The 11711-nt window shown below is 44.4% G+C and overlaps 1 protein-coding gene across 1 annotated transcript; it reads left to right on the top strand.

Moving 5' to 3' along the window:
• The first annotated feature begins 6986 nt into the window (after positions 1 to 6986).
• Positions 6987 to 10245, top strand: IRGM (immunity-related GTPase family, M). Its single transcript, XM_011985409.1, is given in 4 exon segments — positions 6987 to 7059; positions 8336 to 8367; positions 9701 to 9815; positions 9818 to 10245. Coding segments are annotated over 4 exon segments (648 nt in total).
• Positions 10246 to 11711: the final 1466 nt, after the last annotated feature.

Below are 11711 nucleotides of genomic sequence, written 5' to 3'. Positions count from 1 at the left end.
CCTGCAGTTTCTGTCTCCTTGGTATGTCCTAACCAAGGAATGCTTTACTGCCCTGCGGCTTTTTCTTTAGTCTTGACTACCAAGGAAATACTTTACTGGCTCTCCTGGTGTTTTTTTCCTCGATCTGTGTGCAGAATTTCCTGGTTCACGTGATATGTGAGGATCTTTTACTCCAGGTCACCAGTGTTTTTTTTTCTTTTTCTTTTTTTTTTTGCGTTGCTGAGAGTCCGGGTTTATTTGTCACTCCGGGTGGATCCTGAGTCCTTATCCCTGAGGCCACTGCAATGAGGCAGAGGAGCAGGCTCCTTCATGAGAGAGGACTGGAGACTACCCCCAGAGGAGAATGTATCCCCGTACCAGCCACCAAGTTGTTTGAAATGCTTGTTCTTTGGTGCCATAAAGAAATAGCACTTGAACATAAATTTAATTTTCTCAGCAAGGCCATTTTTATACTTTCTGCAGAAATGTTACACTCGCCAGCAGTTTTGCCACGAGAGTACACCAAACCAAGGAGACAAGGTCATTTATAACTTGATGCATCCACCTTACTACTGTGTCTAGTTTCTATTGGGGAACAGGGTTTCACATTCTGTATTTGTCTTGATTGGCTAGCAATCTAGATCGTTTTTAAAAGAGGAAAAGGCAGAGGAGAACAAAGGAAGGAGGAAGTAACTTGTGGAATGCTGAGAAAGGTAAAAACACCTTCAAATAAGGTAGAGGAACAGGCAATGACCTAATGCTTGCTTGGACCAGTATAAGCGTGCCAGGGCAAATATTTAGGCTAAATTGTGGGAGCTAAGAACATAAAGTACATTGATTTCTTTATTACAGGTAGCAGATATTTAAGAATGTTAGCACAGGTCTTTGAATAAATTTTCCTTCTAAGAGAAGTTACTATTTATTCCTAATTAGATGGGGAGGAAAATCTTTGAAGAGGAACCTCTGCTTTGCTTTTCACAACTGTATGAACCAGTTACAGAAAAGAGAATTGTTCTTTAGAGAAAGTGACAATCCTCATGGAGAAAGTGGAAAAATCCTGAAATTTACTGCCACACACGCATACTTTCAGAAATTTGCATAATTGTAGAACTCTTCTTCCCATTTGATCACCCACCCCATCTTTTTGTTCTTTATTTACTATTATTTCAGAGGGATTCAGGAAAACAAGAGAGATAAATGCATGAATTCCACTCTACACTGTGCCATGGAGGCAAATTTACTTTAAGTCCACCTAGTTGGTGAATTTAAATGGTTTAAAACAACAGTAAGGGGGAGGAGATGGGCTGTAGAAGAAACTGCTTCGGTATCATAAAGCGATCGATAGAAATAGTAGATTACAATTCAAGAGATTGAAGATAAATTTCATGGACATTTCTAATGGATGACTTGGGCCTGGACCTACCAGAATCATTGGAGTCCCTCCTAGAGATGACAGCAATCTTTGTTTCCTACAATTCTTGGTTCTTCCAAGATTCAGCAATAGGGTGTTGATGGTTTAAGACGTAAAGACAATATAATTCTTACTTTTATCTCATTTAATCTTAGAGGCATTTGGCCAAACTATTTTAGTTTAGGTTCCACAAAAGCAATGCCCCCAAAACAAGGACTTGGCTGCAGATAGATTATCCTGTGGGTGATCCTGCCTTACTTAACTGGGGCTCAATCCAACACGCATATGCCCCTAAACTGTCCAAGTGGGACAATGTGGGCAGCTTGGACCTGGCTCCCAACCCACATTGGTAAATGTACCCCCCAAATATTTCCTCCTCTCTACTTCTAGGCTGAACATGCACACTGGGCAAATGGGCTCTCTTGGATCTGAAGACTACTCTAAAGCAGAAAAGCAGAGAGACATGTTGGGAGGACACCTAATTCAAGTTAATAGAGTTGGCTGGCCAGTTTACAGACTCTCTCTCTCTCCTTCTGTCTCTTTCCCTCCCTTGTCAACTTAAGAATTTAGGCAATTGATTCAAAATTCTTGCAAAGGCAGATCTGGGTAACGGGGGTCTATTGCCAGGCTCTATTGATAACAGAGTACATCCTCACTGAGCATCCTCCCCTAGGTGTCAGCAAGCTCCTGGTGTCAATGATGAGGAGGTCATTATGCGCTCAGGTCCACATCTCTGATGGATAAATATATTGAATATTAACCATGGATACCCAGCTAAAGTCAGCAGCATGCAGAGATGAAGAGTTCAAAAGAGGCAAAGACTGAGAAGAGCTAGGATGAAAGAGAACCAGCCTACAACAGATGGGAAGTAACCGTTGTTCCTGGTCATTCCTCCCTCCATGTCCCTTCTCTCAGGGACCTAGATACACAGCAGGCATGCCCCTGTACCCCTGCCTACTACCTAGTCTCTATGTGAGTTGGATAAGGAATACTTTATTCCACATTCTTGGATGAACATCAGCTAGAACAATGGAATAGTAATGGGAATTTAAATAACTAAATTCTTCAGGATTTCTTGAGTGCTTACACATACATTATCTACTTCAACTTCATAAAGCCTGAATGAAATGAAAATAACTTCAAGATAATGAATCTCAGACATAATGGAGGAAAGGCTTCAGACACTGACTGAGGAGGACCTGGGACCTCAGCCCGTTTGCAGGACACTTTCTCTTCTATCAGACACCCATGATCCCCTCCATCTGCAGCTCCCACACCCAGGGACTAACCATCAGAAAAACACCTACTATCTCTTCCCTCACTCGCAAATTCCTCACTAAACGCAACTCTTCTTGCCACCTTTTACTTAACTGGCTGCACTTGGCTCAGCCCCCTCTGCTCCTGCTGTCTTTCCAAGAAAGTCACATCTGATGGATGTACATTTTTTCGGTTTTGGAAACTGTTAACTGTTGCCACAACAAGGAGGTAAGACGTGCTGGCAAAATCCTTTGGCACCTACCTTGCTGTGGCTGAGTGGGGCTGGGCTGTGATGGCAAGAGATATAGGAGCCCCCATTATGGGTGAAAGCTGCATGGGGCTCTTTGCATACTAGTGCACCAGAAGCTTTCCTAGTGTGGCAGCCACAGCCCTGAGGGGTATCACTGATGATTAACATTCAAAGAACCTGAGGCCCGAAGCAGAGATAGTGAGCTCCAAATCTCTCATTTTAAGACTGAGATTCCCATCTGATTTTTTTTTCAAACCAGCCAGAGTATTTGGAACAGAAATGCCTAATTTGCCTGTTAAAAAGTAAGAGAGTGCTGATATTTATGCTCTGGCTGAAATGTAAGACTCCGACTTTTTCTTGAAAGCTCCATATATGAAAAAGAAAAGTGAAATCAGATTATGCTTTTTCCTCTTCCCAACAAAGCCAGTATTTCCAAGGATAGGAGAGTGAAAGGCTCTCTGTCCAGTACTCAGGCTGCCCGGTGTGGATGGCTCAGTGAGAGAGGGGAGGGTGAGAAGCCACTGGGGCCAAAATTAGGACTCTCAGTGACTGAGAGGAGCCGACAAGTCTTCAGTCAGCAGAGCTGGATTTGGGATGACAGACTAGGACTTCTGGGGGCAGTGCAAAGGCCAGTGAGAGCCTCCTCCTTCCCCTCCCTGCTCAGCCCCTGGGGTCTTCTTCCCCCACAACGAGTACTGATGAGTCTGAAATCTCTTCTCTGCCTATGCTCCACTGAGAGAGACCTGGCCTTTGGGTCCTAGGGGCAGAGTGAGATAGAATTAAGGAATCTGCTCTGGAATCACTGAAAGCGTCTTGATGCCTTCACATCACTGCCCCCTGCATCGCAGCTCCAAAAGGGACCCATGATAGTCCCCAAGGATTGGCTGGAATACCACACAGGTTCGTTAATTCTCTGGCGATGCTCAGGGAATATACTCTCTCCTGGTCACACTCAGGTAATCGGAAGTCCAGACATTCTAATAAACAAGCCCTAGACCCTTGTTGAACTTACATCTCCCTCGCCCCAGCTCAGTCCCACCTTGGAATGAGAAATCAGCAGGAGGGACAAGAAAAGAGTCAGCTTCTGGTCTTTTCTTTCTCCTACCTCCTATGCTATGAGCGTCTGATGTTTGGGACCCTTACAAGGTGTCTGTGTGGGAGTGGGGAGGGTGCTGAAGGGTAGAGAGGTGGGGAGAGGAGAGGCAGTGGTGAAAGTCAGGACAAGTCTCGCTTGTGATATGGTTGCAATCTGGCCTTAATGGTCTCTGGGGGGTAGTGAATGTTACTTCCTATCCTCTAGTATGAGGGACCATGAGGGATCCTCTCTGATACTCCTTTTTGGATCTTTGAGATAGGCAAAGCCCTAATCTGCAGGTTTTCCTCTCACCTCCTCAGTCTCTGCAACAGGTGGGCCCCATTATCTTTCAACTGAGGTCCTGTTGACTGTGTTCTGCACACTGGGCTCTTCCCTCTGGCCCTTACTGTTGGCCTTTGGTGAAGGCACATCCACATGCCCTTTCTGCCTCCTCAATCTGACAGTTGTCCTGTTCTGACCCGGGCAAGGAGTAAGGGGGGACAAAGCCAACCTCACAATCTCATAGCTGCATAAGTGGTTTTGCAACTTCTTAGTTCTGTAAATCTCCAGAAAGCAGACACACTACCATCTTACCAGTCTTATAGAGCCCTTGTACTGGGGCATCGCTTCACTTACTTTAAACACCCTGGGGGCTTTTATTATGGTCCCCATTTAAAACAGAAGGAAATGAGATTCTCTGAGAGGTGAAGCAGATGCCCAAGGTCTCTGCTAGTATAAACATGCATGTGCAAGTGTCTTTTTCATATAATGACTTCTTTTCCTCTGGGTAGACACCCAGTAGTGGGATTGCTGGGTCAAATGGTAGATCTACTTTTAGTTCTTTGAGTCATCTCCATACTGTTTTCCATAATGATTGTACTAGTTTACATTACTGCCAGCAGTATAAAAGTGTTCCTTTTCACCACCTGCATGCCAACATCTGTCATTTTTTAATTTTTAAATTATGGCCATTCTGACAGGAGTAAGGTGATATCTCACTGTGTTTTTACTTTGCATTTCCCTGATTATTAGGGATGTTGAGCATGTTTTTTCATGTTTGTTGACCATTTGTCTATCTTCTTTTGAGAATTGTCTATTCATGTTCTCTGCCCCACTTTTTGATGGGATTATTCATTTGTTTTCTTGCTGATTTGTATGAGTTCCTTGTAGATTCTGGTATTGGTCCTTTGTCAGATGCATAGTTTGCAAAGATTTTCTCCCACTCTGTGGATTGTCTGTTTACTCTGCTGATTAATTCTTTTGCTGTACAGAAGCTTTTTAGTTTAATAGGTTCCATTTATTTATTTTTGTTTTTGCTGCATTTGCTTTGGGATCTTAGCCATGAATTCTTTGCCTATGTTAATGTCTAGAAGAATTTTTCCAGTGTTATATTCTAGAATTTTTATGGTTTCAAGTTAGATTTCAGTCTTTGATCCATCTTGAGTTTATTTTTAAATTATTATTATTTTTATTTTTATTTTTGAGACGGAGGCTTGCTGTGTTACCAGGCTGGAGTGCAGTGGCACGATCTCGGCTCACTGCAACCTTTGCCTCCCGGGTTCAAGCAATTCTCCTGCCTCAGCCTCCCGAGTAGCTGGGACTACAGGTGCACACCACCAGGCCCAGCTAATTTTAATTATTTTTTATTATTATACTTTAAGTTCTAGGGTACATGTGCACAATGTGCAGGTTTGTCACATATGTATAATTTTTGTAGTTTTAGTGGAGATGGGGTTTCACCATGTTGGCCAAGATGGTCTCGATCTCTTGGCCTCATGACCCACCCGCCTCAGCCTCCCAAAGTGCTGGGATTACAGGCATGAGCCACCACACCCAGCTGAGTTTATTTTTTGTGTAAGGTGAGAGCTGGGGATCCAGTTTCATTATTCTACATGAATCATCACATTGATTTTTCCGTCAGCCATTTCTGATAGTGATCAAACAGAGCAAAAGCCTGGGATTTGATCCACATTGGTTTCCGGGTTCATGGAGTTCTCTGATGCACCAGCCTCCACATCTGTGCTAAGGCCAGGTCTTACTTTGCTGTAAGTACCTTTGTTTGGGGATCAAGATAACTGGTATGGAATTAACTATATATAACCTTACATGGGAAATCTATTAATCTGTGTTCTACATTCTGCATATTTTACTCGTGAAATTAATTCATCAGATTATGACCAGCATTAAAAAACAAACAGATGAAAAACCATTCATAGAATGGAATAGGAGTTATAGAGTGTATTTAAGGCAAATTGTTCTGTAATACCTTGCATTCGCCTGTGTGCATGTATTTGTGTGCATGTGTATTGGTTCCTATGTGCTCACTTAGTAAATGATGCTCCTTCTAGGGTCTGGTTCTTTTTTTTTTTTTTTTTGTATGGCTGCCACTCTGTAATTGAACCTGGTCCCGTGACTCCCTTTCGAAGGGCCTCTTCCTCCTCTTCCAAAAGGACTCCTCTTCTCCTGTCTGGAGGAAGGTATCTGGCAATATATCTGGGCAAGATATTCAAAGAGCCGAGCTTGGAGCAATTGCAACCCAGGCTGAATTCTGATGACCTCTTCTAAACTTCCAGGTCAGTGCTCCTGGAGGCTCATGCACACAAACACATAGACCCACTAAAACACCTGGAAGACACTGCAACCTCATGCAGAGGAAACCATGCCCTCACTGGACTGGCAGTGGCACAGGGGCCTGGGCAGACACAACACAGAAGAGTCCTGGTGTAACTGAGATAAAGTATCTCAATTGTACAAATAATTATTTTGGGCTCAGTGGTGTCCAGTGTGCAGCTGGTGAGGCTTCACATGGGCCCAGGAGAAGTGGATCAGATGATCGAGGCCTGGGGGTGGGACAGTTGAGCTGGGGCTGCAGGGGCTAAGGCCCTTTTCCATGTGGCTCAGCACTGGTGGACAGGTAAGCAGACAGGTTTGAAGCTGCTGGCTCTGTTCACAGACATGGTCACAGAAAAAGCCTGGAAAACTATAGGGTTTTCTGCTGACCTCCCACACTCACCATGGACAGTCAGTACCCTGCACTGGCCTGTGTCGTACCCAAGCGGAGTGTGCTTGAAAATCAGATGTATATTAGTAGGCCCCGTGCTCAGCAGGGACAGTTTAGAAAGGGAAGTTAATTTATCTGTCTGTTAATAAGTTAATAACACACAAAGTGTACTGTGTTTTATTAATCAAACAAAAATATGTTAAACACCTGCTGGACACAAAGAATACAATGGTAAAGATTCTAGTGGAAATGTTTAATGGTTAATGCCAAGACCTGTGTATGTATTCATATGATGCCAATCATTTAATACCTGATGAAGCAATACTTTCTAGGACTACTTGGGTTAGAAAATGGCCCTGCCACAGGCCCAAGCCCATCCACGGCCCTGCATGTGCTCCTGTTCCACTCCCTTGTGCATCTATCAAGTATAACGTTGTCGGGAAGGGGAGTGCTCGATTCCTCACCTTAACCAGCCTGCCAGCTATCCATGCAGAGACATGTGGGCAAAACTCCGAAGGCCAGACCTCCCCACTCCATTTTCCTGCTAGACTGCTGAGGGACTACATTTGAACCTGGTAACTGCCCTGCCCCCTTCCCTCCAGATTCCATAGGTTACCTCTTCCTCTTTGTGGACTAACTAAAAGCAACCATATCTAAGTAGCATTTGATGAGAAGAAACTAGTTATTTACATAAACCAAAATAATTAATGTTACAGTGGAGAAACTTTACATAGCAGCCACAGATGAAGTCTGGCATGAAGAAGTCAATGATCAGTTGCTGCTCTCGCCATATGGTGGGTTATAAAATCTTCCCAAGGCAAGTGAGGCACCGAGAAGTTGAAGACTCACATACATTCCAGAGAACAGGGCCTCTCTCATCCATCTCCTCCATTAGGGCCTTTCCTCATAGTTCATAGATGGACAGCTGGAGCCAGTTCTCTGTTTCCTGGGCCCTCTAAAAGGGCCACAGACTTGGACAAATCCATTGTCCTGGGCACTCAGGAGGCAAGATTCTGTGTGTGCATGAGTGTACAAACATGTGTCATGTGAGAGAATGTGTGGGCACTGGGCACACCAAGCATGAGTGAGGGTAGGTGAGTGAACATGTGTCAGCCTACATGAGTGTATATATACATGCACAGAGTGTGTGAGCGTGTGTGCACCAAACGTAAGTTTGTGTGAACCTGGCACCACGAGTGAATGTGTGTTTGTGTGTGGGGTAAGTGAACATGTTGCAGCCTGAGTGAGCAAGTGTGTGTGCAACAGGGATGAATGTGTGTATTCATGTTTACACATGTCAGCTTAAGTATGTTAGGGTGCGTGAACGTGTGTCCGTGTGAATATGTGTGGGCCTGTGCACAGATTGCGAGCGAGTGTATGTGTGCATGCTGAGGGTGAGTGAGACGGTGTGAGCGCGAGTGTGTGGGGTAAGTGAACATGGCTGGGCATGGGTGAGTGTGCACACCAGGTGTGAGAGGCTCTGTGTAGAGTGTTGTGTGTGTTCACAGTGAGTATGTGAAACAGACCTGCCAGGCCATGCTAGGAGTAGAGAATCACATCACCTTCTTTTAATCAGTCTCAAATACCTGGGCCCGTGGGGAACCTGCAAGAGCCAGGTTTGGCAAACACAGTGATAATCAATTGTTTAATCACTGCCTCGAAGAAGAGCAGAGCATTTGAGTATACTCTCTCCTCTCCCTCACTTCAGTTGGGCCCAACGTGAGAATCCTAAGGGAAGCTCGGGGGGGTCAAAGGCTGGTGGCTTACTTTGTATGTATTGCAGCATTTCAGTACTGCTCTGCACGTGTGCTCCCCTGCCTGATGAAGCAAGTGTTAAACAGAGACCGACCACAGCTACAAGTAAGCAATGGGAATTGGATGTTTTATGTCCTCTGGCGCCATCTTCAGCAGAGAAATCTATAGATCTCTTTTACTTGTCTGGCCTTGGTTGTGAACTGAAACTTGTGAAGGAGCAGACAGTTAGGATAGAGTAAAAGAGAAAAAGACAGAAAATTCTTGGGCTTTTCAGGAGACTTGGTTCATTCCCTGCTATTCAAGCCGTCTCATGACCACATTCCTGCTTTGGAGGTTGACTATTGGAGGCACAACCGGCCTCAGAGGGTTCCTCAGGGGCCCTACCGTTCTTGCTCCCTGAAGGAATGTGCACATTGCTTGAATGAGTGTTTTTTGATTGTTTTTAATCCAGATGTCTTTGCTGCAGTCTTTGTTGAGGGCTGGGGATGCTAAAAGTCAGATGATTCATGTGCACCCTGTCCATCCTAACTCACCTGCTCTTCTACTTCCACAGCTTACTCCAGTGCCCCCCGATATGACAGAGTTCCCACGTGCCCCTCACACTCCATTAGCTGTATCCTAAACCCTTTTGGCCACACCATAAGCATTGGGTTTTTTGTTTGTTTGTTTTGAGCCGGAGTCTCGCTCTGTCACCAGGCTGGAGTGCAGTGGCGCGATCCCGGCTCACTGCTACCTCTGCCTCCCAGGTTCAAGTGATTCCCCTGCCTCAGCCTCCCGATTAGCTGGGACTACAGGCACACACCACCATGCCCAGCTAACTTTTTGTATTTTAGTAGAGACAGGGTTTCACCATGTTGGCCAGGATGGTCTCAATCTCCTGACCTCGTGATCTGCTCACCTCGGCCTCCCAAAGTGCTGGGATTATAGGCAGGAGCCACCGCACCCGGCCAGCATTGGGGTATTTTATCAAAGACGGAGGCCACGAATGTTGAGAAAGCCTTAGTAGGTGGGAACTTGCCAGAGGTGGCCTCTGCCATCAAGGAGACTCTGAAGATAGTGTCCAGGACACCAGTCAACATTGCTATGGCAGGGACTCTGGCAGTGGGATGAATACCTTCATCAGTGCCCTTTGAAACACAGGACATGAGGGGAAGCCCTCACCTCCTACTGGGCTGGTAAAAGCTACCCAAAGATGTGCCCCCTATTTATCTTCCCACTTTCCAAATATGGTGCTGTGGGACCTGCCTGGCACAGGGTCTGCCACCAAAACCCTGGAGAACTACCTCATGGAAATGCAGTTCAACCAGTATGACTTCATCATGGTTGCATCTGCACAATTCAGCATGAATCATGTGATGCTTGCCAAAACCATTGAGGACATGGGAAAGAAGTTCTACATTGTCTGGACCAAGCTGGACATGGACCTCAGCACAGGTGCCCTCCCAGAAGTGCAGCTACTGCAGATCAGAGAAAATGTCCTGGAAAATCTCCAGAAGGAACAGGTCTGTGAACACTAATTCCTGTCCTTATTAAACATTTTCCATCTCTTCCTATTGCTTCCTTTTCTCCTTTATTTCACCGGACTCAGTGAAACACACCTGGTGCAGAAGGGTATCTTACAATTTTAGGGGGCATGTAGAGAGAGTGGTTGTGTTGTTCTTTGAGACCTTTTAGGAGTTGGGGCCAAGATTCCCAGGCAAGGCTGCTTGCTTCAAAGGTCCTTTCCCTTCACAGAACTCTCCACTAGGTGCTAAAAACGATCAGTGTCTTAAAATGGGTATAAGATTATATCATCAGGGTCCTAGCACTCTCAAACTGAGTCGCTTAAGAAGACTTTAATAATAAGGGTATATTCAAAGGTGTGGACAGGGTGCAGGGAGACCACCAAGACAAAATGTTAACCCGAAGGTATAACCTCAAGGCAAGCAATGGTCGGGAGGAGCCCTCTCCAGGTTTGAACAGGCAAATGGAGAGGCAGGTTGCTTGAATCTCAAGATGGAGTTTATCAGTAATAATAAAGACTTCTGGGCTTGCAAACATACAATTGCAATCTACAACAAAATCTCTAAAACAGAAAAAAGAGTAACCATGTTAAAGGTTCTAAGTTCTTGTTTTATCCAGAGCATGAGTAAAGACATTGATTAAGTTTAAGCTATGCTTTATAAGTGATGCCTAATATCTTATGGTTTATAAGTAATGCCTAATATCTTTAAATAACTAACAAAGGAATACAAACTATGCAAATAACTTGCAAGTGACAAGAAAAACAATAGTATAACAAAAATACACTCAATCCAAAGGAAGACAAAAAAATATAGCACAAAATAAAATGTTACATATAAACTGAAAATATCAATAATTGTACTCAGTGTAATTAGACTAAATGTTTTCATTAAAAGTAAAATGATCATCAGGCTGGATTTTAAAATTCTAACCATATATATGTGTGTATATGTGTATATATATATATTTTTTCTTTTTTTTAGAGATGGAGTCTTGCTCTGTCACCAGGCTGGAGTGCAGTGGTGCGATCTCAGCTCACTGCAACCTCCACCTCCCGTATTCAAGCAATTCCCTTGCCTCAGCCTCCCAAGTAGCTGGGACTACAGGTGCCCACCACCACGCCCAGCTAATTTTTGTATTTTTAGTAGAGATGGGGTTTCACCATGTTGGCCAGGATGATCTCGATTTCTTGACTTTGTGATCCACCCACCTTGGCCTCCCAAAGTACTGGGATTACAGGCATGAGCCACTGCACCTGGCCACCATATATATTTTATAAGTGACATACTAGATCAGGATACAGAAACTATGCCAGAATACCTACCCCTCAAGTCCCAAGTCAGATAAAGCAATTGTAAGCCAAATATATAGTAAATAATGTTTCAGAGAGATGCCTGTATAGATGGTAAAAGCATTCATTAAAAACCCAAAAATAGGCTGGGCACGGTGGCTCACGACTGTAATCCCAGTACTTCGGGAG

The sequence above is a fragment of the Mandrillus leucophaeus genome, unplaced genomic scaffold (assembly GCF_000951045.1).
Source record: "Mandrillus leucophaeus isolate KB7577 unplaced genomic scaffold, Mleu.le_1.0 Scaffold282, whole genome shotgun sequence".
NCBI lineage: Eukaryota > Metazoa > Chordata > Mammalia > Primates > Cercopithecidae > Mandrillus > Mandrillus leucophaeus.
Note: the sequence above shows the minus strand (reverse complement) of the source record. Positions and strands in the feature narration are given on the sequence as shown.